The sequence below is a fragment of the Malaclemys terrapin genome, chromosome 6 (genome assembly GCF_027887155.1).
Source record: "Malaclemys terrapin pileata isolate rMalTer1 chromosome 6, rMalTer1.hap1, whole genome shotgun sequence".
Taxonomy (NCBI): Eukaryota; Metazoa; Chordata; order Testudines; family Emydidae; genus Malaclemys; species Malaclemys terrapin.
The window spans coordinates 30,598,815-30,626,673 of record NC_071510.1 but is presented as its reverse complement, the minus strand read 5'-3'; the positions used below and the strand labels follow the sequence as shown (position 1 = coordinate 30,626,673).

The 27,859-nt window shown below is 40.9% G+C and overlaps 1 protein-coding gene across 3 annotated transcripts in view; it reads right to left on the bottom strand.

The window, feature by feature from the left end:
- ADAMTSL1 (ADAMTS like 1) overlaps positions 1-27,859 on the bottom strand; it is a 697,981-nt gene that overhangs the window by 194,797 nt on the left and 475,325 nt on the right. For all 3 annotated transcript variants that reach the window (XM_054032714.1, XM_054032715.1, XM_054032716.1), the window contains 2 exons: positions 22,516-22,561; positions 7,750-7,986 (listed from right to left, as the gene is read on the bottom strand). In XM_054032714.1, coding sequence (XP_053888689.1) covers positions 7,750-7,986; positions 22,516-22,561 — 283 coding nt within the window. The remainder of the gene's footprint in view (positions 1-7,749; positions 7,987-22,515; positions 22,562-27,859) is intronic.

The following is a 27,859-nucleotide window of genomic DNA, read 5'->3' as shown; positions in this document are numbered from 1 at the left end:
GTGATAAGTTCTGAATTGCAGTGAAATAATGCAAGAATATTAAACTGTAATACTAGATGTCAAACTGGCTGTACCTGTGATCAAATCCACAGGATAGGATTGTCCACTTGACACCTCCAACAATATGTTTAGAGCTCAATGAATCTAATGCCTTATTTTGGACTGAACTGGACTAGTCATATTTTACAGACTACCCGAGTGTTCTTTTGAGCACAGCTAGTAAAATACTATTCCTCTATTTGCTTCAGAAAATCATTTCAGAGGACAACTGCACTAAATCTTCTCTTATTTTAGATGTTTATTAGTTGTTCCATTAAGACCAGTTTAACGCTACTGAAGAATAGTTTACATTGAAAGTGGATTAATTAGTTCTGAGAATGTCATGTATGTTTTCCACCTTCCCCCCAGAAAACAGAGCAAATGCCAGTAGAAGCAGACAACAGGGACATTGTACATAACAAAGCAATCCTAGCTTAGGTCATAATTTTATGAACACAAGCTGGGTCTGGTTTGCGCTACTACAAAACATACCACATAACATAGCCAAATGCAGCCTGACAGATTAGCAGCTAAGAGGTCCAGGACTGGAGCAATCAATAGTGTTGCAAGTCAGGACTGAGGAACATTGGCAGAGTTTGATGGGAATCTTGCGAAGTCCCTGCTCACAAACTCAGACCTGCCCAGACTTTTGCCTGAAGCCAGAGTGTCTTACATTTGAAACTTGGTGCCTCTCATGCAAGACCTGTCTAATTTCTCATTAGTCTCTTTTGATCTCCTGCTTGCCCAGCAACTCCCCTTTACCATCCACCTCCACCCCCGTATCTGTGCTGCTCCACTAATCAATTTCTCTTCCTACTGTCACAATGGGCACCCCATAGTGAGAAGCTGAATGCCTATCTGAAGAGCATTCTATGGTCAGTGTTCCCCAAATTACTCTAGGTTCCCTTCTGATTCTGTGTTTCAGGCAAAACAGAATGTGCTGATGAGGAATTCACTGATAGGAAGGAATCTGTAGGGGGGTATAGGAGGGTAGCACTCTTACCCTGACAGCAAGAAAGGAGGCAACTACTAACAGGGGAAGAAACAGATCCACATCTACCTCAAGCCAATGGTTGGAACTGGACAGCTCTTTGAATATTGGGTCTAATTCTGCACTTCAGTCTACACCATGAGCCAAATGCTGCCCACTGTTACACCAGGGTAAATGTGGAGTAATTTCATTGACTTAAACAACAGGCAAGACTGTTTAGCATCAAGAAGTGGTTTGTCAATGAACACACAATCAGATTAGAGTGGAATTGTTCCAGACTCATAGCAGTAAAACTGAAGGCAGAACTTGGCCTCATGCATCTTCCTTGATTCCTTGTGATATTTTATATAATTAAGCAGCTGTTTTCTGCCTGCTTATGTATGTACCAATCTACTTGAATTCTTCCATATCCAAACATGCACCTCTTCAGGTCTGTATGTAGATTAGTGACTCTCCAAAAAGAAGCAGAGTACTAACAGGTTGCAATTCTTCGTATGGTCGATTTTTTGCAAGTGAGTTCAGAATCTGTTTCATGTGCATTGGTTTACAGCTAACAGACTTTTGACAGAATAACTTACATGCTTGCACCGCTTCAGATATTTAGCTAACAGGGAGCTGTCTGCCTACATGTGTTTTCAAAGTCTAATCCTTTAACCTGAAAAAGTTGGAAGTTTCAGGATGGGACTTCATTTAGTATCGAGACTATCATCACAAATAGAGATAGAGAACTCTCTCCACAACCTGGAGCCTCACAGATAAACTGAGTGTAACACTGATTCACATACTTTGTCTTGGGCTGTTTTCAAGAAGCCTATTTGTGGAGTTAGCAAAAGTAGGAGACAAAGTGAAACAGAGGGAGAATAACGTGTGAGGGTTATGAAAACAGGAGGGACAAGCAAGGGTAAAACAGTGAAGATAGAAAAGGCCAACAATGAATAAGAAGCATTTCCCTGCTCATCAGAAACAGAGCAAAATCCAAGTTTTTTGGTGTAAGAGAAAACAGGGAAATGCTAGAAAGAAATCGGTCACTGTGGGACAGGAGATAATTTTTGTTTTTATTTTTAAAAGTCCTAGTAACTTTCATGGAATATTGTTATTTGTACACACCAATCAGAGGGGCCATGCTTCTTTCTGTTTCTGTGCTACAGACATCCAGCACTAGCTTACAGTACACATAGGCTGGGATTAGGAGGGAAAGGAGAACTCCATAAACAGGCAGTTGATTATTTGGATAACCAAGGGAAATGCTACATCAATTACAATCGGGACAACAGATAAGAACAAAGTCCACAAACTACCGAAATTTACTGAATGAATGCAGAGAGAGAATATAAATATGTAACTATATATGGAACAGTTCAAAAACTTACACATTGTTACTGAAGAAAACAATAATTCTACATGCAGTGCAGTGTTACTGAACACTGACTGGGGCCCAGACACTGGTTGGGGCCTCTTGGTGCTACCATAATACAAATAGCGCAGGAACTCCCCCACGTGAACCTTACAAACTTCCCTTGGAATACTGCCCTTGCAGGAGATCAATTTGGAGTGGGGAACGGTGGAGGAGGGAGAGTATGAGACTTGCAAACTCTGCCAATCCTGGGGATCTTTGGGAAAAGGAAGCTGCAGAAATGGAATACTTATTAAAAGGGATTCACTGTCAATTTAAAAATCACACTTCTGCCTACAAAATGTTCACCCCATTACTGCTTGTTAGAAGATTTACTACAGCTTATTGGAACTGAAAGAGGTTATAGAAAAAAATATTCCAATGCATTTTCAGTTTGGATCCTTGCAGCATAGAAGAGCATTTTTAATTCTTTTCTTCCAAACAGATAATCATACTTCTCCTCTCTTCGAATGGACCTTTCACACAGCAATGAGGGAGAGAAAAACATTTTAAAATGCAGGAAAATATGTTTGTAAAACCACAAAGATTGGGCAGGGAGGACTCACGGGCAGGTGTAAGACCTGAAACTACTTTAAATTCACTTAAAAAAAATAACCAAGTAGATTGTGAGCTGATGGTATGTACCTTTAAGTCTGCTTTCACGTTAGGTGTGAGCTGCATAAAACAAAGTGACAATATAAGTGCTTTAACAAATGCTCAGAGCTGTTGGCTCACCCTCTGTTGCTGCTGGTGACGACGATGATTGAAGTATGATGAAAAATGGCAACCTTGATTTCAAATAAGTGTAATATGATATTTTATAAGAAAAGCAGAATGAAAGAACAAAGAGCCCTGTTATACAACTTAACCATTCAGCAGCGAAAGTAGAATTTTCCACTTATATTCAAATTCCCATGTATTTTTTTATTTTTTCATGCAAAATATTCTTTTTTTAAAAAAAAACATAGCTAAACTGCTTTCATATCAGTTTACTTTGTTATAGCTTATGCATTTCTAATGCCAGGAGATTTTGATCCTTTGACATAGACTGAAAATTGAAAGCTACCAAGTTATCATGACTCTAGCTAAAGTGACTGTTTCTGAAAGCAATTAGCAACTTCATATCTCCATCAGCTCACAAGCAAAGTGTCACAGATGGCTACTGAATCAGAGATGAGAAGGCACCAACAATATCTGCACACAGTAGAGTCAGTGGGTTGGTTTCTGATGTTCGTTATCTTGTTCGTTAGTGTAATTAAGAATCACTGGTGGAACAGAGATCAGAATGTGGCCCGTGATACCAGGAAATCAAGATGGACCCATTAGTTAGTCAAGATACTGAAGGGAGAGTGTCCAACAGCCTTTTGAGGAAAATCCCAAAGCCCAGATATATAGACTAGAAATAGGAAGAGCTGAAGTTAAAAAGGAAAAGGGACAGTTTTAAATTGCTCCAATCTTTCTAGTGTGCCCAGGCTCCCTTTTCAGCAAGTTTGTTGCCCTCCAGACACTTTCTATTATAAAAACTACAATACTGATCCTGTAAAAATGTATCTAACTTTATTCATGTGAACAGTTACATTGACTTCAGTTCAAGTACTCATGTGGGCTAAAGCATACATATGTAACATACGGTTTGCAGAATGGGGAGGGGGCTCTAAGCTAAGAACTGCTCAGTATTTCAGATCTGGATTTTATGACAGAAAAATGAGTTGAAGATAGGGACAAGAAACAGCTGCCAAAAGGCAAGATGGGCTTCTAGAAGATTGGAGGAAAGAGAAAGGGGTTCAAATAGTCCAGGAAACCAAAGAAAAAAAGGAGATTTAAAATCGTTAGAAACAACAATGAACAGGAAGGGTGGGATTTTCAAAAGTGCTCAGTGTTGGCCAAACATTGCTCCAATGGAGGTCAATAGCAAAACTCCCAGCAGCATTAGGCCAATGTGGAGTTTGCTTTTGAAAACCCCACCCTAAGTGTATTCTAAATATTAAAGAAAATCTGTTTACAACATTATCCACACTATTCCTATTCTTCCACTAGAATCTGCCTTTCCTATTGACGGACACATTGCATGAAGTGCACTAGAGCCACAATTAACAAATAGAGTTATGGAGGATAGGCAAAGTAGGATTCTTAAACTTCTACTGCTGATAAGAATGTACGCGGTCACCGAGGTTTATGTGAAACTCCCATTGGCTTCAATGGGTGTTGTACATCAGAACAAAGGCAGGATATGGCCCTTATGTGTTAGCAAATCGTTTCATATTGTAATCAAAGGGACCTGGGGGGGGGAAGGGATACTGTATATCTTGTAGGACTCCCTAAATAGCAGAGCCATCCTCTCTGCTTGCTACCATAGGAAGGAATAGTCAAAGGTGAAAAAGAAGCATTTACTGAATCAGCAACAACAAATGAATGGTACATTTCTCGCACACACACACACCCCTCCCCCGCCACGTTGTAAATAAAGATAACGTAAGCATCTCTGCAACAACATCTAAACGTTTTCCTAATGAGTCTAGGATTCCTGATACAGCTGCTTCTAACTCCATAACACATGATGGTAGCTTTGCTTATTCTGAATATAGTCAGAAGTCTGTGTTGATTTTATGCTAAACTGGTGGGTGGTCATATGTAGAGCAAAAATGTCAGATTGCTTGTAATACTTATTACAAAAATCCTCATAAATATGACACTCAGCTACTGGGATCTCTAAACCTCTGAGAAATATGAAAAATAAGGAATAAAACCCTGAAAAATATATCTTAAATTCTGCATGGAACAACTTGAGAAGGAAATTAACAAATGCACACTCGCCAGTGCGGGGCAGAGAACACCACCTTCTACTCAGGGAATGGTAGTGAGTCACACAAAGAAAGCTAACTCTTTATTCCTGACATTACCCCCTTTGGGAACAGCTTGTAGACGCATGATATGCCACAGACTGACTCCTGTCACATACACGAAGAAACAGTCATCTAGTTGGGCTGGAAATCTGACACATATAGCTTATTGTTGGATCCACTGGAAAAACATGTGCCATTTCTATAAAAGCCCATACCTATCTTAATGTCACTGATACCAATGGAGAATTGTTACTAAGATTCATTAATCTTAGTAGCAATGTTTATATGCTTTACAAAGTGCACACTTTTTTTTCTAGCTTTAAAACATTAATTTCCTGCTCTACTGCAAGTTAGAGAGTATAAGAAAGCTATGGTCGTGTAATCAGAAGAATATACTATGAGAGTCCATGGGGTTCCCTTTATTACAGAATCAGTCAAATGGTGCCCCAGGTCAGTGGGAACCTGCAAGTGAGCCAGCAAGACACTTTTTGACTTTCTTGGATTTTGTGACAATTTCAGCATGAATAATCTAGAAAAGGTACCCCTACCTCCCTGTGACAGAGTGATCTTGGGGCTTGCAACCAGTCTATTCATAAACACGCTGTCACTCCAGGGTCATAGAAGGACCTCACAGTAAATTTGCAGCTGTGACCTTTGAAGGTTGCCTTTTTCTGTAGCCATGACAAATTCACATGGCTGCAGGCTTGAAACTGTCTGCTATGGTGTCCTCATTGACGCAATTGTGATGTCATCTCCAGTGAAAATATCACAGAAATATAGATAGAAAAAGTTACTTTGAGTTTTGAGATGTTAAGGTTAAAGTTTATGGACCTGATTAACAATGGGTTACCAACCTGGATATGCTAGCTCTGCCTTAATGTAAAATATTAACTTGAAAGGATTATTTTTCCTCCCCTAAAATCTGTATACACCCAAAATGTATGCAGCTGAGAGTTTATCCAAATAGAACCTCCAGGCCAAAAGGTTCCCCCATTACTAATTTTAACAAGGATACAAGAGTCTTTTCCCTTTGCTCGTCTACACTCCTAGCCCTGTCCCATGCTCTCAGGAGTCACTAACTTTTTCAGCATAGCAGGTACATGAAAAGTACTACTCAGATTGTGATTCTTCATCAGACACAAAGAGTAAATACAGTTGGCCAGATGCAGAGGTGGTGCAATGACTGAACCCCTAAGTTGCCTTAAGTATAAAAGGTACAGAAATCTCAATGTTAATTCATTATGAGACATGGAATTTTTTTTGGTCAGAAATTATGCAATATTTATATAGGTCACAAATCATGAGGAAAATTTTGGAGTAATAATACTTATGGTTAAGATAATTTCCAAGATCTTGGAAAAGAGTTGATCATTTTATTTATGAATTTAAAAATTATGCCACATATACATGGTTGATACATCTAAGGAAAAGATCAGTGTAGCCGAAGTTTCTCAGCTAAGGCCGGTACTAATGTGCTTTAGGACAGCAGCTAAAGAACTTATCTATCTATCTTAGAAATACTGAATGCACCTGTCCTCGTGGTGTCTAAGCAGCATAGAAAGTCCAGAGTCTTCCGAAGTTCAGGGATGTTTGGATCCAAAGTTCTGGTTTGTCACATGAGAGAGATAGAGCCCCAGCAGCTGAGTTCAGATCTCAATCTGAACCTCCCCAAAGGTTAGAGTTTAAGTCCATCCAGTCTCTAGATAGCCCCATGTGTGACAATTTAAGTACAATCTCAAAAATAAATAGCAATGCTAAACCAGTACAATGGAAGAAATTAGATGAATTAGAAAATCAATAAAATAATTAAAGAATCAATAAGTAAATCTGAAAAATCAAAGCTAATACAGAGCATTTTGACAGCCCTTTCCACCTGTAAATCTGAAAGTACTTTGCAGAGCAGGGTTAACAATATTTTCCCTATTTTACAGATGAGGAAACCGAGGCATAGAAAGACTAAGTGACTTGCTCAGAGTTACTCAACAAATCACTGGCTGAGTTTCCAGTTTAGTGCTCCATCCACTGAATCACTATATTGTTTGAGACTTTTAGAGAGAATAATTTGAATAGTAATATTCCAGGGCAGATTAATTTCCTCAATCCTGGGAAGTTTTAAAATATAATTAAATATTAAATTGTTCCTTTTGAGGGTATTTTTTCCAATAGGATCAGCTGCTATAGCTAAATGTATAAAATGCACAAACCATCAACCACATTTTTTCCAGGTGAAAAGAAAGGAAAGTCCCCCCCCCCCAAAAGAGAAAAATCCCTTTGTTTCATGAATCCGTCAAGCTCTTCCTATAGTACTTTACAGAAAGCGTATTAAAATGATTGTGAAAATAGAAATACATAAAAAGAACCCCTACAGCTGTGCAAATAAAGGGGGGGGGATGGAGGAGAAGAGAAAGAAGGAGTGAGTGACAGACAGATATTCAGGAAAAGAATCATTACAACATATGCTAGAATAAGAACTCCTGGCTTACTTGGCACAAGCCACTAATGCACATATCCAGTGACTCAGTGTAGCATCGCGTGCCGTCAAGAACCTTTGGAGCCAGTTCCACAACAAGGGTTGTCCCTTTGGCTTGGCACTTCAGTGAACACGGGTTGTCAGGGTCATTAGAGACAGGAAGCCATTCATAAAACTGTCCCTGGTACTTGACATCGTTATGAGCAGAACACTGCTGGGCCCGAAAATCACCGGCTTCTGGAGGGCAATCCTAAAGAGGAGAAAACGGAGAGAGGTCAGCTCCAAGGGGGGTAATTACATTTTTGTCAAAGGATGTACAGCTGGCAGCACCAGAGTAACACACTTAGATGTAGGAGTTTTTCACTTAGGCAAACACACTGGTCAAAGTATTCCATGCCATTTTATCTGCCGATAGTTCACCAGGCTACTATGCATTCAGGGGATTACTGTAGCAATACTGAAAAACACCAACGCCACTAGGAAATATGTTTCAGCATAGGACAGACACATGCTTGTCCTACCCATAAAACTTATCAGTCATGAAACGTTCTTATTAACTTTAAAACTACATACACACACAAATCTTTAGCTAACTTTTCTTTTTCCTTTGGAAAAAAAATATATCACAAATTACTCAATTCAAATGTTTGTTTGTATAAGCATTCCTAACTAGCTTCCCCACCCCCCGAAGTGACCTAAATCAGTCAGTGAAGCAACAAGAGCCAGAAAAATGCTACGTATATTTGTATTACTTCAACCTGGCTAATACAGGCACAGATTTCACAATCCACAGAATCAGCAATTTTTTAGATTTTGCTGTACAAATGTTCAAAACAAAATCCTTTCTTAAGCTCTCTGGGAAGGTTTCTGAAACATTTTGGGTGCAGACATAAATGCCCTAGTTTGCAATAAATTATGTGATAAGGACTGCTAGCTGCTGATATTCAGACCACCCAGTACAGATTTCACTTATTGGTGAATACAGATCTTATTTGAACTGCTCTCTCTGAGATGACAGTTGAATGCTTTCCATAGACAGAGAGATACTGTATCAGTATTGCTAAGCCTTAGCATTCAAAAATATTTAGTTGAGTCTCATGAAATCATGAGATTGACTTAAAATCATGAGATTTCTAAAAATAGTAAAATTTGTCTTCTGCTTTTTGATCCCGTAGGTTTCACATTTTAAAGCTTTTCTCTGCAACCACAGGGCTAAAAACTCCTTTTTTTTTATTAAATGGAAGCCAAGAGTCTTGAATAATCACATGATTTCAGGCTCTGGGTCTACAGGACAAACACTAAATATCACAAGATCTGTGGTAAAATAGCAAGAGTTTGCAACGCTGCTGCATTAGGATTTCAGTGACCCTTGAATCCTCCCTAGCTCATCCTGTTTCTGCAGTGAAGGCTATTCTTCTTGGTGTTTGTTTAAGTGCTGGTTCAGTGTTATATCTGTCACCTCCTTTATCTGGGGGCTATATCTTTTATCTACTAAGGAGTATAAAAATGGACCCTGGTCTTGATTCAATTGGTCTTTAGCATATCTAACTACAATGATCCTAGTATTCACAAAATTTTACAGTATCCTTATTAGCTTCCTGTATATTTAGTCTTGCCTTGAAGTAAACCTCTTCTCTGATGGAGATTCCAACATCTTTCTCGACAGCTTTGTCCAAAGAAAAGCCTTCCTGCTATTTAGCCAAAATGTGTCCTCTCAGTTTTATACCATCACTCCCAGTTTCTGCTGTGCTACCTATTTACAATACTTCTCTTGCACTTCAATTTGTTAACTCCTTGCTGGTATTTTTAAACAGTTCCAATTTCTACATTGTTCTGTAAGAAAGGTATAGTCATTGTGAGTGTTGCAGGTAAATTTTAAAACTTAAAAACTTTATGGCTTGTATTGATCAGGTTCTAAGAAGTAGTATTTCTTACTTGGCAAGCTTTCAGACTACGTTTGTGAGCAAACTGGGAGACACTTTTTATTGGTGCACTCAGGCTGCACGGAAAACAAATATTCTGTTTCGTGAAAAAATGCAATGTTTCGACATTTGTTTTTGTTCCGCTTTGGAACTAGAACTAAAACTAGACCTTGCCAAAAAAAAAAAAAAAGTGTTAAAAAACAAGCAATAACAGCCAATGGCCCTGTGTTTATGGCACTTACCAGGGATATAGAAGACCTGGGCTCAAGATGCTGCTCTGCCTGATTCAGAGCAGGTTCAATCTCTCCTGTTGGAGCTATTCCACTTTGTATAAATAATTAACTATTCATTGAGCCACAAAGAAAGACTGACACAGTAGCCTAGTGGTTAGGGCACTTGCCTAGGAATCCTGCAGAGCAAGGATTTGAGCCTGGGTCTCCCATATACTATGGGAGTGGATGGATGTCTTCCATGCTTAGAGTGTGAAATAAATGGTGTCCCCACAGCAGACAACAGCACAACTTTATGACAGTCGGAGGAGCGGTGGGAAAAGGGACTTTGGCTGCCCCCTACTCTAGAGTAGTGTACATCGAAGTTCTAAAATGAGCTTCAATCACCCTCTCCCTATAAGTGTAGTGGGTGAGGACAAAGTGGGTCAACTGCAGGCTTTACTGCTGCAGAACTCAGACAACACACAACTTCTGTTAATCCATAATGGAAGAATACAGGAACACATACATGTTATGTCTAGATGCATTTATTTTCCATTCTAAAAAAAACCCTGTAAAATTATACACAAGTTAGTTGTGTCCCTCCTCATGCTCCTGGCAAACCGCCAATGCGGATCTGCATGGGGCAAAGTTTGGGCACCCTTTACACTGACTGAACAGAGTAGAGTAGATTCATATTCTAGGTCCCGTTCTGCCTCCATAGATGTGTATCTGCAGGCAGAATTGGGCCTTCCGTTCTACTTTTAAACAAAGGTGAACAAGGCAATCAAAGCTTGACCCAAGATCTGGTTTAGCTATGCGTTCAGGACAACCTGTGGCCTCACTTCCTGCCACAAAAACCTTACAGTGCATATCCCTCTCTGAATTTTCCTGTCCATAAGTGTATAGAGTCAGGTCTAATAGCTTGGCTTATGCTGTAGCTCACAGAGCCAAGCCAGAACTCTTGTTTGGTTCTAGCTTGGCTCTGCCTTCAAAACTTCCTGGCTTGTACAGTTTTATTTTTATGAAGACAAAAGGCCCAATAAAGTGCACAACATGGAGAGTTCATAATCCTGCTTTGTACAAGTTTCACTACATTTGTTTATTTGGGTTTTATTTTTAAATCAAAGAAATAAAAATACATAGTCAACATAAGCTCTCAGGACATTGCAGGTAACCAAGACCCAATGTTAACTACTTCCAGTCTTTGATTTCCCTGATCAGAATAAAACAATGGATTTGAATAGCATATAGAGCTAGTTTTTAAAAGAAGTTTTCATGGGAAACTTGAAGCCATTCAAAGAATAAATGTAAGCATCCATACCTATACTGCACAAGCATACACATACTGGCATGCACATGCAAAAGAGGGTGAGAATTTGACCCTGTTGTGCAGAAAACCATTACAAGCCATGTATGCCACTTTTTTCCCATTGATGCCCTAGGCCTGGCACTAAACGTGTTTGAAGGCCTTGTTTGAGCCTCTTCACTGGGCTTGGGGTGAATTCCACTGCCATGCAGGGCCGGCTCTAGCTTTTTTGCTGTCCCAAGCAGCAAAAAAAAGCGCCGCCCCCGAGCCCCCCCGCCGAGCGCCATGCCGCCCCCCCCCCCCGCCGAGCGCCGGAGCCCGCTCCCCCTTGCGCCGAGTGCCACTGGAACCCCCCAAGCGCCGAGCCCCATGCCGCCGGAGCCCGCCCCCGCCCCCTGCCGAGCGCTGCCGGAACCCCCCTCCAGTGCCGCGCCCACGCCGCACCCCCACCGAGTGCCACGCGCCGGAACCCCCCCAAGCGCCGCGCCCCGCGCTGCCCCGCCCCGCCCCGCTGAGCGCCGCGCCGCCAGAACCCCCCTCAGCGCCGCACCTGCGCCACCCCCTCGCCGAGCCCCGCGCAACCGGAGCCCACCCCCCCCCAGCGCCGCACCACTGGAGCACCCCCCCCCACCGCGGAATGCTGTGCTGCGCTCCCCCGGCCGCCCCTTACCAGGTGCCGCCCCAAGCATGTGCTTGGGTGCCTGGAGCCGGCCCTGCTGCCATGTATACATACATACATACATACATACACACACACACACACACACACTTTTATTCTGTGATTCTGCTTGGAAATGTAAGCAATTAGTATCTTTTTACACCCAAAGGGAGACCATTAAGAAAAATAACAGCCCAAATTCTTTCTTCCATTATATGGGGTATAATGAAGACATATGGAGTGTCAGTACAGAATTTGGCTCATCTTTTTTCCCCCTCATGTGCAGGGGTGTTGGGTTTTTTTTTTTTTTTTTTTTGGGTAAGTATTATTATTTGTTGTTTGTAGTATGGTAGTGGGCAGAGCCTCATTGTTTTGGGCATTGTGCAACCATTCAATTAAAGACAGAATATAGTCCCTGCCCCAAAGAGCTTAGAGTCTAAAAATTGGTATTGTAGCTGCTGAATGAGCAGGCCAGACAAAGTCATGATATTTGGCCACGTTTGTTCCACCCTGTAAAATATGATTTACTGCTAAACAATTATTACACCTTCATATAAGATAATGAACTTTCTTTTCTTTTCTGTCACAATCTCCCTGCACCTCACTTTTTAAAATTTAAATGTCAGACGAGCAATTTTTCAGTCAGCAGAAACCATAGGGTCTGATTTCATGATGCTTTTCCACTTCTGAAAATGCTTTGTTCCAACCATTTAAAAAAATAAATAAATAAAAAGAAGGTCAGCTGTTGCAAATGGATGGGGTTGGGAGAGTTGGAAGATCCTCCACTAGTGTAAACTGGCATAGCTCCATTGCACCCCTACAGCATTAACGGTTTTATACCAGTTAAGTATCTAGCCCTGGAAGAGTAACCTGCCAAGCTGACTGAACCGGAGATGGGAGTTACTCTAGCTTAGCACTACATTCAAATTTTAATATTTTTTAGAAAAGATGGCTGTGGGCTTGGGTAGAAATAGGACATAAAGGCCTTTCCTCTCCCTGGAGAATCAGAAAGAAATGGATAGAATGGAAAGACTCATTCAACTAAGTCTCTTTTCAGCTGTTCTCCCCTCTCTCCTCATTAAGGCTTCTCAGGGCAGGTAAAAGTCTAATGAGTTAAAAAAAAAAAGAAAAGGCATCAGTTCCTGAATTAACTTTGCCTAGAATCACTCTGCTAGGTGTGGAAGGCTGATCATCAACATACAAAGGTTTATGGAATATTTCTGACCAACAGAGTCAGTGCAGGATGTCCATAAACTCAGTTAATCCAGTTAGGTCGATATTGTCTCCATCCCTGCGAAAACAGACTTCACTTTAATGATGGCCAGAAATTCCCTTAGGTGTATAAACCTACTATTTTAAAATAAACACAAGTTTCAGCCTCATCTCTTAAGCACCTAATCCTGACTGCATTATTAAGGCTTCATTCACTCCCTCCCCTCCAATTTTTTTTTTAACCTGACCTTTTATTTGCCCCTATTGTAATTCATAAGGTTCGTGGAGTTCTGCCATATCTGAATCCAATTCAAAACACTTTCTATTAATCAACGAGCCAGTGGAAAAGATAAGATGAATCCCAGATGTCCCTTGATGGCGATAGGTAGATCAGATTACATGGGACAAAAGAGGGTCAGCCTTTTAAAAGTTTACTTAGTGGGTGAAATGTAAAAGATCATATCTAGGCTGTTATAAGGTGGAAGCAGTTGTGGAGTCTTTAAAACAGTTTACAGTGTAGATACTTGTATATTTTCAGAGGCCAAGAGAGATTTACTGTAGATTGAGCTTTTCCTTTGCGCAAAAAATGGCAAACAACTGGACTATTCTGCGTAGCATCTGACATAACAGCTTATTGAATCAGTTCCATGGCATATGTGCTCTAGTTTGACTCCACAGGCTTATTTAAAAAAGATCCTCCCGACTCAGAGTTTGTCCGAGTAAAGACTGAGTAAGCACCTGAGAGTACGTCTACACGACCTGCAGCAGTGAGCCTCCCAGCCCAGGCTGACACACATGAGCTAGCACGGCTCACACCAGTAGCCTAAAAACAGCTACGTAGACAGTGCTTTGAAGTTGCAGCTCGGGCTGGAGCAGGGGCTCTGAAAGCTAGGAAGGAGGTGGGCTTCTCCACACCTACCTGTTAGCCCAAGTCAATCAACCCGGGCTGGGAGGCTTGTTGCCTGCTGCAGGTTCTATAGACATATGCAGAGATGCAAGCAGTGGGAGAAGAATCAGCTGCAATAGGGGAGATTTGCTATAAATGTAGGACTCACATTACAGAGCTCTCACTACTGCTTAGCTCACTACTATTTTTTCCTCTGTACTATTCTAATTATTTTGAACAGTTTCTTTGGTATTACACAACCAGGGCCGGCTCCAGGCACCAGCTAAAGAAGCAGGTGCTTGGGGCGGCCAATACCAAGGGGTGGCACTCTGGCCGCTATTGGGGCGGCACGTCTGGGTCTTCGGCGGCAATTTGGCGGCGAGTCCACCAGTCCCTCTCGGAATGAAGGACCTGCCGCTGAATTGCCGCCAAAGAGTGGAGTGGCGCGATCGCGTTGCCGGAGTTCCCCCCCCCACGTGAGGTGGCAGAAAACCTGAAGCTGGCCCTATACACAACCTTACATTTCTTTAAGCCTTCCATAAAAAAAATCTTTAAAAAGAGAGAAAAATTCATTGCATGATGTCATCCAAAGAAAGAAAGAACCACCACAGTGAGAGGAATTTTTTAAAAATAAGATCAGGTCGCACCTACATTCTCTTTTGTTTGTTAAAAGCAAACTATCTAGAGGCTTTACCCCACATTCTGTTCCCATTGACATTAACAGCAAAATGTCCTGTGATTTAGTGGAGCCTTCACTGGGCCCTAATGCCTTGTCTATACTGGTTGGGGGTTTTTTTGCGCTAGTGTAGCTACTCTGATTCAAGTGCAAATTCTTAGAGCCTGAATCGCCATTGTTCTGCCCCTTCTGTTGACTTTCACGGGACTTATGCACATGTTTAAATGCTTTGCTGAACTAGAGCCTATACAACAAACTTTCAGTGAGAACCACTGCAGAACTGCATCACCTAAAGAAGGAGACAGCAACGTAGAATAAATAAATACCTACAAATAAATGAGGTACTGTCAACTGGAGTGTCTATTCTGTACCAAATTCCAATCTCTGTGTCACCACACAGTGACAGCACAACTAAGATAACCAGCCAAATAATGACCAAAGATCACTTACCTCTGTGCAATTGCGTAAATCCACTAGGATTACATGGGTCTTATGCCAAGGTAGGATTTTGCTCTGAGAAGGCAAAGCTACTGTCCCATATTTTTAGTTATCTTCAGAATAAGGACACTTTCACTGCCTGTCCCAAGGATATCCCTCGATGAACCCACTGAACTGGATACCATCAGAGCAGTTTCCAAGGAGGTTTGTTATCAGAGCTCGTTTGTTTTGTTTCTAATTGTAATGTTCATCTTTCGAAGTCCAAAATGCAATGAACATTTTTGCTTTGTTTCTTTTCTAACTGAAATTTTAGTTTCATTTCTGTTTTCAAAATGCAAACTAAAACATAATGCTCAGTTCAAAATGAAAATTTTGTTTCAAAATTTTTTTGTTGAATAATCTAAAATGTTACAGAAACTTAACAGGTTTCATGAAACAGTTTGAATTGGAGAAACAGTTTTTCAAAAAACAAAAAATTTCAGTAGAAACATTTTGACTAGTGATATTAGTTATGTAGCTGGGATAGCACTGTATTTTGCACGAAGCATTTGGGGTTTATCTATATAGAGACTTAGTGCATGGCAATCTGGGGTGTAACTCTATGCTCTTATGCGGACTACACTGCATTAAAAACCTACGGCAATAAGTCTCATAGCCCGGGTCTACAGATTCGGGCTTGCATTACAGCACTAGGAACAGCAGTTTAGACATCTGGGCTCAGGCTGTGCAGCCAGAAGTGGGGGAAACTTCAGATCCCATGCTCCAGCCTGAGCCACAGCATTGACACAACTGTTTTTAGCATCATAGTGCGAGTCCAAGGCCTGGTCCCAACTTCGGAATAAGGTACGCAAATTCAGCTACGTTAATAACGTAGCTGAATTCGAAGTACCTTAGTCCGAACTTACCGCGGGTCCAGACACGGCAGGGAGGCTCCCCCATCGATGCCGCGTACTCCTCTCGCCGAGCTGGAGTACCGGCGTCGACGGCAAGCACTTCCGGGATCGATCCGGGATCGATTTATCACGTCTAAACCAGACGCGATAAATCGATCCCAGAACATCGATTGCCTGCCGCCGGACCCTGAGGTAAGTGTAGACGTACCCCAAGTCTGTAGACCCAGGCTCTGAGACTCACTGCAGTGGGTTTTAAAATTCAGTGTAGACATACCTTAAGTATTCATATGGACCATGCTGCCATGTGCTAAAAGTTCCATAGTGCACTTTGATCTACTGCTGTTTCAGAGGGACAAGAACAGGTTATCAAAGGTGTTTCTATATAAGGATAAAAAAAATTTCAGGGGGCCAGTACTTTGTTTGTAGACTTCTATTTGTTTCATTCCCAGTGCTGCTTATTTGTACACAGTGGTAATTCAACAGCTTTCCAAACAAACATGAATCACTTCTGTTATCAAGTGAGATCAGGACATGAGTGTGTACTTTACAGATGTACAGTAACTCTGTAAACAGCACTACTGATACCATACAAAAGTCATCACTAACTCAACAGCACATACATTGGGAGGCTTTGTCTTTCTGCTAGCAGAAGCACCTGAGGAACAAGTTGATTAAGAATTCCCAAATTATCATGACCCTGAGTTCATATATGAAGACTGCTTTTCAAAGTCTAAGGAGAGTTTTCTTTCCAATGATACGTAGCACAGCACAACATTCAACTTCTTATACCAAATAAGGAGCTTGTGGCTGACTATTTGAGGTCAAACCCAAAAAGTCATGAATAAAAATTCAAAAAAATAAATTAATGAAGATCTCGAGAAAATTACATATCCAATTCTCTGACACAACCTTTAATTCCTAACCCTCTAAGAAGAGTTTGCCTCTACCTATTACGAAAATACTCACAACTGTAGTTATGGTATAAACGTAGGTAGCATGCTGTCAAACTGAACTGCTCCGGGGTGTGTGTTTGTTTCAGGGGTTGGGATGGTGGGAATTTGGTGACACTTTTCTCATACTTTACTGCACATTTAATTACTCTATTTCAGTAAAGAATCACTGATTTGATACAGATCAAATCACCTATAATAGACTCTTTCATTTGTTATTTCATGTTAGTTAGTGGATTGCAACCTGAATTTGCTTTGGGCTCTTGCTGAGTAGCACAGCTGTGTTGAGAAACAAGATTCTCTCCAGCTGCAGAGTGATCTTCAATATGCCACTCTGGACACTTTGTGGTCTGAAGGGTGTATGATAGAATAATATACTACAACGGTGCTTACACAGAAAATGGAAATACAAGGGCTTGAAATGAAAGACTGAACAGAAAAACTGAAAACAAATCCTATTAAATTATCCAGATCAATTCTAGTCTGATCAGAATCCTAAAATGCCTCTTGTGTAGAGGGGACAGAGAAGAACACCTGCAGTGGTCCCCCTAGTCTGCCCTGCCAATCTTCTTGATATATTTATTTAGGACAAAGCCTACCTTAAAAAAACAACGGTTGTGCACAATCACAGTTATTTTGCTAGATGACAGGGAGACACGAATTCAGACCTTAAAGCATCTATCATTACAATAACATAGTTAATGGCACTTGTTCACTAACATAAAGAACTAAGTCTTAGGCAGTTACTATGAAAATAACTTCTGAAAATGTACATGTCCAGAGGAAAAACACAAACCAAACACCTTCCACAATAAGGGATGTAGCCATAATAAGTGGTCTGAGTGCAGGAGAACTGTCATTTAAAACATAATTCAGTTCCTACTCAGGAAGTTTAAGTAAAGTTGGTGTTAATAAAGAGATTCGAGTTAGCTTATGGTTGCCTTCTTCATATGAGCAAGTTTGCACATATTGGCAGCCTAGGCAAGTGGCTTATAGAATCATCCAAGTGAAGGAAAATGCCTACATTTGTAATAAAGCCCCAATCTAGGTGGTTTTGTTACAAAAGATTTTATTGATATGCCAGCCACAGGAAGGTAGAAAAACTAAACAGTGCTAAACACCTGAACAGATCTGACATTCCCTCCGGCAAGGACAGTGCTGCCCACAGGTACAAGCCAGTATAACCCGTCTGAGAACATTTCACATCCCTTACAGGTTTGATATTTTGAAGTGTATTTATGTAACAACATTGCCCCTTTTAAAAACTGGACAGTGGTGTTGATGCTTGTTTACACAAAAGGAGCACATGGTAAGAAGCAGGAATGGAGGAAGTTTGTATGGGAGTCAGAAGGTGGTGTAGTCAAATAAATAGACTCAGATTCCAAGGCCAGAAGGGACCACAGTGATTATCTAGTGTGATGTCCTGCATAACACTGGCCACAGAACTTCCCCAAAATAATTCCTTTAAAAAAATCCAATCTTGATTTAAAAATTGTTAGTGATGGTGATTCCACAACATGTTCCAATGGTTAATTACTCTTACTGTTAAAAATGTACGTGTTGTGAGGTAGCCAAGTAAAGAAGATAGGCTTTAGGGGGAAGTGGTTATGGGCAACGCTCACAAGGTTTGGTTTGAACTAACATCCATAGGTTCAATCTTGGGTCTGTATAATTGATCTAAAAGGTATTACAAATATAGACATTCTTGGGGGATTTCTGGCACATTCTTGTTTTCATTTGAGGAAAACACCACAAGAGCCTTATTTGTGGTGTTCAATATCTGGGAATGATTCTTTAGTGTGTTGTAACATACTGGCGTGCTCGTGGGAAGTACCAATCCAACAGGATGGAATGTCAAACCTGCTCAAGTGCTTATCACTGTTTCTGTCTAGAGCCAAGAAGCAGTATATCAAAATGAAAAGTATTCGTGACAAATCTGAACATTTTCAACTGTGCAAAAATGTTTGAATTTTGGGGACAGTGGATGTTTGGATCAGACAGAGAAAGCAGTGGACAGTGGGGGGTGAGAGGCTGGTGAGGGAGAGGCAGACAGAAAGGGAGAACAGGAGGTTGAATGATGACCTGAATATGATAAATAAGAGAGAATCTGGTAGCTGAGAAACTGACTGAAGGAAAGAAAAGGCACAACTCATCAGCTGAAAAAAAAATCCATCTATAATCTGCTCACAATGCAGCATTGCAGAAGAATCCAACTCCAGAAATTGCACCCAGAGTGAATGTCACTTTTTAAAATGTTTGTTTATTTTTCATACCATAAGATGTGTAGTTATCAAACAAAACATGTTTTTATTGCATTCAGAATAATTTTCTAAAAAAACCCAACTGGGTTCTCAACCCCCACCAGAATTTCTACAATGGTTGGAACCATATTTGGAATTAATATTAGTATTTATACAAAAATGTTTCCTAAAATAATTAAGAACCCAAATCATCATCAGATTCTTTCATTCTTACTTTCAATATTTACACATGTGGCTTCATATTCATAATATTTCTAGTTTCTGATAGACATAAGGCAGTAACTGGTAAGCAAGCCAAATCAGATGTGTTCCTTTACAGGACTGCTCAAAAGCTTTCTAGAAAACAGTGTCAACCTCTCTCACAGCCCCCAGCTGTGGTTGGGGCTCTCAGAAGAATAATACAGGTCACTGAAGAAACAGATGCACCTCTCTCTCCTCTTTCCTTTCCTCTCCCTTTTCCCGTTCTACATTTTTCCCCTGTAATCTAATTTCAGGATGAATTAAAAACAGCTGTGGCAAAAATCCTACAAATGATAATGTCTGTGAAAATGTGTTCATTGCCAAACTCCACGAAGTACACTTCCAGTTCTCTAATTTCATCTCCCCCAAATAAAGAGTTTGCTTTTAGCATTTATAACTGCCTTTCTCTGGGAGAGGACAGTCATATAAACAAAGGCACGTGAGCTCTGAGAGATAACTACACTCTGCAGCAAATAAAAAGACTGGCTAATTTTATCCATGAAGTTATCCATGCTAACATAGTGGTAATCAAAGCTCGTGCATAAGTTGATCCCTGCAAGAATCAGAAAGGAAATTTTCCATGTGTTAAATAATGAAGAAGAGGCTAGATTCATTATGGATTTTGAAAGCCCTTGCTAGAGGCAGAATGTTCATCCAGGATGGTGCTTTCTGTTTTCCAGGTTTTTATGGAACAAAGTTTCAAAGCTGGATACTTGACATTTTTGAGCAAAAATGCACATGCAACTGTGTTTCCACATTCCTGTACCTGGATACATAAGTAAGTTATATGAGTAACTAGCCATTTGCAGGACCAGTTATTGGATTTACATGTATACTCATGATAATTGAGCATGCAAATACAGAAGTTATAGTTCACAAGAAACATACGACTCTTTTACTATTCTGAAAGACATTAGGGATATCCTACTACCAGAGCGACATAGGGAATACATCCCAACTTGTTAAAATGATTCAAAATGGTGAAAAGGTAAATAGAAAACACTTATTTGTATCCACTCTATAGACATGTAATTGCATGAGGTCATCGGGCTTTTTCTTTAAATACATGACTATCTGGAAACTGTTTCTTGTTAATCAAGTATGCTGAGCATTCCAGTCAGATGCTAGGACCATCCAGATGGCCAAAAGCAAGCACAGTGGAGGTCTGAGTACACTAAGGTCTGAATCTAGAAGGCCTAATTAGGTTTATTTCTAAAACCTATCTATTTATTGACAATAAGTGAACAATGGAGGAAAATTCAGTATTGCACCTTCTTCAGAATAAGTTCATGTTAGAGTCAATCCAGGCCCTACTGAAATCAAAAGGAAAACTCTCACTGACTTCAGTAGGGCCTGGATTTCACACCAGGAGTTTAACTTCTCGTTAATTGGTGTTGGATAATCAAGAGAATTTTACATTACTAACATGATCAGAAGTTTGGAGCCAATATTATTAAGTATTAGGTAAGTAAAGATCCTACTTCTAGGCAAAACTACAGGAGCTTTTATTCTGAAGAGAAACCATCCAGGTCCACAGGCCCAAAACTGAACCTAACCTAAAAATAACATTTACAAAAAAATCCTGTCTTGGAAAATCAGCTCAGCAACTCCAAAACCAGGGTTGTAATCTACATGAAATCACAGCTTCTCAGAAGGGTGATCCAGCAACAGCAAACCCATGCAGAGCAGGATCCTAGTACATTTCGCTTCCCTCAACGCTTACAGAAGCCAGGCAGGCAGGCAGGAGGGCTGACATGATGTGCATGCACTTGAAAACCAAACTAAAGCCAGTGGGTCTAATTTTAGGCCTATCAGCCTCGACAGTGTCTCTTCCTTTTGTTCCATGTCATATTCCATGGAGCTACAGCTATGTGGCTTGACTGACACAAATTAACCTTCCTGCTCTCTTCAGTGTCCTGGTGTAGTGTAAGTGCCTCACAGTTGGAAAACGGCCCATGAAGCAGCAGGCAGGCTTATTTACTGACTGCTCAAGTTGTTGTCAGTTAGTGCAAGCACACGTCTAGACTGAAGCAAGATTTCAGTGACCCAAGGAAAACCCCTGGAGTCGCACAATTTTTGACTGAAGCAGAAGTGAAAGAAAAAGGGACAATGATTCTCTCTGCATGGGGATGCTAGAGCTGTGCAGAAATGACCAATTCTTGGTGAATTGTGTTCTGTGAAAAACATGAGCCAAATCCAGAGGAATTTACTCAGTTTTTTACCCTGCTGTTTCTCAGACATAGCTCCCATTGAGAGGCCTCTGCATCTGACCCTGTGAGGTGTGAAATTTTTACCGAATGCATGACTGGCTTTAATTTCCATTTTTACCAATGAAATTCATGCTGACCCAGGTAATTTTGGAATTTTTACAATTTTTAGCATAATACAAGACTTTTCACATTATAGTCTTTGCTTCTGTTTTCACCAGTGTAAATAGCTTATTGTTCTGCTGAGAGAAGTTGGAGATGCTTATTTTCTTGTATTGAAAACTGCATTTCACTACCAGATATAACTGAAAACCTTTAGAATGGCAGACAATGGCAAAATATTATAGGTGAATGCAAGGGACCATTGCAAAACACCCTAATAAAATGTTCAAAGGGATTTCAACCCTGGGGAGGAACAGAAGAATGAGAGAGAGAGAGAGACACACACACACACACACACACACTTCTCTTCAGTCACCAACTTCCTCCCATTCTCTGTGGAAGTCAGTCCTTTAGGGCTCAGTCCTGCAGCCAGACAAATCTCCTATTCAAGTCAGTAAGAGTTTTACCAAAGTAAGGACTACAAGAGGACCAGGCCATTTCTACCACCAAACTAACTATACAGAACAGTGAATCCACTTCTCCATGCTTCATGGGCTCAGTCCAGTTTATAAAGGAAGTAAATAATCATGGCTGGAATGATGCTAGTATCATGGTTCTACCACGCCTGCTCCATACCCTCCAAATTAGCTCTAGAAATGGTGAGGTACATAACAGTATTCCCATGGCACCAGCATTATTTAAATAATTACATTATTAGTACTACCATCCAATTTTTATTATTTACTTATTTTACATAATTATATTAATTACAAATAAATGCTATTAGCATTACAATCATAAGTAAGGTTCACTTACCACATTGCTGCATGTTCTGTATCTAATGTTTCGCCCTTCACAGCTCCTGCGTCCAAAAAGAAAAATACCCCCACACATTAATAACTTAATATCACAATTTTTAGTGTTTACTGTATATTGCAACTTTTCATCCATAGATCTCAAAGCACTTTTTACAAAAGAGAGTAAGGATCATTATGCCTATTGTACAGATGGGGAAATGGAGGCATAACTCTGTTTCTTGAATGCAATTGCATATTTGTATAGATACTCCTAGCATTAGTTTCTTTTCTCCATTCCTTCCCTAAAATACTCTCTCCTGATGTGGAGCGGGTTTCCTGAAGAAGTGCATCAACTATGTAATCAGAGTAAAGAAATGCAGCGTCAGAAACTGAACTGGAAGCCTATACCTGAATTTCATCAGTAATTTTTCACACCTCCCAAGAACGCATAAGTGACCTTGCAGCAGTGTGTATCTGGCTGCATAACTATACTTTGCATCCACTTCGGCCCAAATCCTAACACTGACACACAGCATTGGCAGCCAGACTGCATGAGGGGGTATTCCTCATGGGCTAGGAGAAAAGGAATCATTTCACTAAGCCACAGAGCAGCAGTGGAGCCATACAACCTCCTCAGTGCTTGCCTCACATCTTACCTGGCAGGGCAAGAGGATAACTGTGTAAAAGCAGATCTCCCAGCCCCACTTCACTCCCAAATCTGTGCTGCAAAGCCACTGAGCAGCTGGGCCCTATGGAGCTTAGGGACTCCGCACCCCTTATGTGGACTTCGCTAAATCTTTCTTTTTCCTCCCACACAGCAGAACCACATCAGCAGGGCCTTCTAAAGGACATTTTGAAACAAAAAATAATTTCAAACCAACAAAGTTATTATGTTTTATTTAAGAAAATGTTGAAACAAAACATTTTGATTTTGGGGGAATTTCCTGACCAAAACAATTGAGTGAAACAGATACAAATTTGCGAAATGTTTCAATAACATCAAATCTTTATTTTTGCCAAAAAAAGGTTTGGGTTGAAAAATCTCATCCAGCTCTGTTCAGAATATTCAGCAGAGGTTCTCAGTGAAAAACAGAATGGAGAACTCGGCCCTTACACTGTTCTTCATCTATACCAGAACAGAATTCCCTTCATTTTTAATTTCTTTTTTTTCCAGATTGAGCAAAGCATGCATTCCTTGAGGACTACATGCCTGCCAAGTCAAAAGTTTTAAACCCAAACCATTTCTGAATTATCCAAGTGCCAGGACAGTATCTGCATGATTTTGATTTTTTTTTTTTCATTAAATGATCGAAAAACTTTTTCCATTCTGAGTTAACTCTAAAGTCACCTGAATAGGTTTTCTTCACCCTACTCAAACAAACTTAGAAAACTCACAAGACTCAATTCTCTGCTGCCTTGCACTATGTGTAGCCATTTACACTTAAGTGAGTACAAAATGCTACCAGATCAGAAGGGTAGCTTTACACTGTGTAAATGACTGCACAAGGTGCTAAGGAATGGAGAAAAAATACCCAGTCAGTCTTCTGGGATGAGAATGAGCATGAGAAATTTCAGCCCAAAGGTAATAAATTTGAAAATAATTAATATGTAGGAAAATGCTGTGTGAACCATAACTATAGTTCTGTTGATGCAATGCTTTCATGGTGCAAGAAAATTAATTCAGATAAAAGTTTGACCATTTCGATATAACAATTAAGGACCTAATTCTCCTAGTAGGGCTTGTCTACACATACAAATCTGTCCTGCTTTAAATATAACAGTATATTTATATATATAAACATTTAATTTATATAACAGTATCTTTAAAGCAGTACAACTTGCCAGGTCTGAGCATAGGGTACATCTACACTACAGCGGGGAGTCGATTTAAGATACGCAAATTCAGCTACGTGAATAGCGTAGCTGAATTCGACGTATTGCAGCCGACTTACTCCGTTGTGAGGACGGCGGCAAAATCGACTTCTGCCGCTTTTTGTCAGCGGCGCTTACTACCACCTCCGCTGGTGGAGTTAGAGCGCCGATTTGGGGATCGATTGTCGCGTCCCGTTGGGACGCGATAAATCGATCCCTGAGAGGTCGATTTCTACCCGCCGATTCAGGCGGGTAGTATAGACCAGACCATAGTGTACTAGTATAAAAGTACTTATACAGGTTTAGCTTATTCTGGTTCAGGAACAAAATAAGCAATATAGGTATATCTTGCTATTGGTAGAACTGTGTCCGTACTAGCGCTCATTCTGATATATTAGTAAAAAATACAACTCTAACTGACATAGCGATACCGGTAATTTTTTTTCTAGTGCAAGGCTTTATACTAGTTAAACTGCACTGTCAATGAAAGTGAGGGAAGAATGAGTCAGAAGACTCCTTTACTTAGATTACAGGCAGATTTTAGAACTTTTGCTCCTTGCAAAGTCACTTTTTGGAAATGTAAACTTCTTTGACAGAAGCCTTCCCAAGGCTGGATCTCTGTTTCTTCATATTATCTGATCTAAAAATCAAGAACATCACTCATTCATTCCCTGTATTTGGTGGAAAAACAAAGTACTGTACTTTGATTAGCCAACTGTCGCACCCGCAGCCACTTTTTCCTCCCACTTCACTCCTTTGGCTGGCAGCTGTGCTTGTTCTGAACAAGTGTGCAGATCTGCATGGAACTACAGCCACTATGACTCATGAAAACTAGGAGTTGGTCTTGCAAAATCCTACTTATCCACTTGCCTGGAGTACGTAATTTTTCTTGTGTATGACTACAGCACCTTTCCTTCATTATCACCACTCATCGTGATCAAGAGCAGAAAGGTAGATTTTGTCTGGGCTGGTGCTTTTTCATGGCACCTTGGCAAGGCTGCTAAGATTACTGGGTTGTACAGGGCAAGGTACCAGATAATCTTAAAAATGAGAGAGACCTCTGCAATCATTAACATTTTATTCAAAATGGTGTGGGCTTAGGGAACCTCAAACCTGAAAATGACGATGCTAGTAACCTCTGTACTTTAAACACAAAGTTATGTCTTGGACTATCTCAGCATTTAAAATAGGGCACCATGAGTATTTAATTTAGTTTGATAGAAACTTTTTGCACGACATTAACATTAATGTCATTTCCTCATCTGTTTTTCACCCTGTCTAGATGCTGTGCTGGACTGTGGCTGCTTTGCAGTACACTCCAACCCAAAACAGCTTGAAAGCTGGTATGGTAGAATTGGGAGCATCACCCTAGACCAGGGGAAAACCTGTGGTGGCACAGAACTTAGGTAGCATTCCCTTAGCTCCTGCTGACAAAGAGGTGTGGCTGGGAAATCCTTATGTCCCAATGAATTCCGGCATCTGAAGAAGTGGGTTTTTTACCCACGAACGCTTATACCCAAATAAATCTGTTAGTCTTTGAGGTGCCACCGGACTCCTCGTTGTTTTTTGGATACAGACTAACATGGCTACCCCTCTGATACTTGGTACCAGCATAAATATTACACCGGGAGTCTAGCCCCATATCAGGAAAGTGCAAAGGCTACTGTTACACATCCCCTCGTGAACTGCACTGTGCGCTCCTTGGCCTTACCTGACTATCTGAGCCAATACATGCAGCAGAAGGCTGCCCTCCGTTGGTGGATGTTGAAAGAGGTTGTACATTCCTCTGAAGTCTTTGAGACCTCCAAATCACTATTTTTTCAGAAAAGTGTCTAAAAGAACCAAATGTGCTGCAAAAACACCTTATCATGAGGAAGAGCTAAATGCAGAGCTGTGGTCTAATCCTGCTCCCATGAATGGTAAAAGCATTATTAACCCGTGGTGCAGGATCAGACCCTTGCTTCCATCAAAATAGGATTTATTATGGGTAGCTGCAGCCCAACAGATGTTTCTTCTGAAGCTTGTATTTCTAATGATACCCTTTTGTTCTCTGACTGAGAAGGCACGTCTGAGAGCAATGATGATCCACAAACTGTGCATCTGTACAACTGGGGCTTCCATCAGGCACAAGCTGTAGTGGATTTTACATAGGAGGGGCTTGTTGGGGGTGTGACTTGATATTCAAATCAACTTGCAGGTTGTATTAATATGCAAATATGGAAGAAAAACCCAGGCTGCTTGGACTTGAACAAGCAGGACTTTTAAAAGAACACAAAAGAACACAACTTTAAGTTTATTAAAATATTCACCCCCTATTTAAAGTAAACAATTCCAAAGCTTTCTTACCATGTTTTCTTAGAACACTTTCCCACAAAAAAGAAATCTCACTTTTTCTTTATCTCTACAGCTGTCTGCATGGGGGCTTGGTTCAAAGTCCCCTAATGTTCACAATGGAGATGGAGATGGTGCTCCTTGCACTCAGCTGGATTTAGAAACCTTTCAACAGCTCATGTAGTACAACCACCCTTCTTCCAGTGCCGCAGCTAGCCCCTTTTCCTTGTATCTAGCAAGGGTGACACTAAGATTCGCAGAGAGGGTATGACACCAGAGCCTACGGAAATGTCCCTTCCCCCAGAGTTGCCAGCATTTGAACTGTTTTTTTTCCAGAAACAAATTGCTGGGGGTCTGGGCCACTAGGCTCCAGTCAGTGATGGGAATATTAATTTTATTTTTATATGAATATCCAGCATTGGGGTCTGAAAACGGATGTAGTTTTTAGATTGTTCTCATTCTCCTTTATTTGCAAACACCTCCCCCCGCCTTCCCTACCACTTGCCCGCGTTGCCTATGGAGATGTCTAGCAAGCTCCTACGTCCTCTGGTATTTCAGGGAAGTTTGAGCACAGGCTACCTCCTTCCCTACCCCTGGAGGGGTAGATGTTAGGCCTCCCCCTTGCACCACATATGGGCAACACTTCAGCCCTCTCTTTCCCCACAATGATGCCCTGACTTCCCTGGTATCATGCCCTCTCCCCTTTCCTGAAGTTCCCCCCTCGCTCACCCTTCCCATACCTTCACTTTCCTTTCTCCCTCTCCCGCAGATTTCCCGATCTTCTTCCATGTACACTTCCTCTCTTTCCCCATTAAAGTGTTCATCCCCTACTCTTTGCTGCTTCCTGTGTCTCTGCTCCTTTCTCACCTGTCCAGCCACCCAGGACAGCTACCAGAGCATTCTCTCCTGCTATGGAGCCCACATGATTGTAGCAGTGAGGCACGTGGCAAGAAGGTAGCAGAAGCCAGTGAGGACTAGAAAGACAGGCAGCTTCTGCAGCCTATAGAACACACTTGAGATTGGCAGTGGCCCTTGCTAGTGCAAGGCAGGACTGCAAAGGCAACTTCTGTCCTGTTCCAAGTCTTCAGAACAAGGTAATAGCTAACTAGGACCCCAAGCCTCAAGATAGTGCCAGCAAAAAAGGGACTATCGGTAAGAAT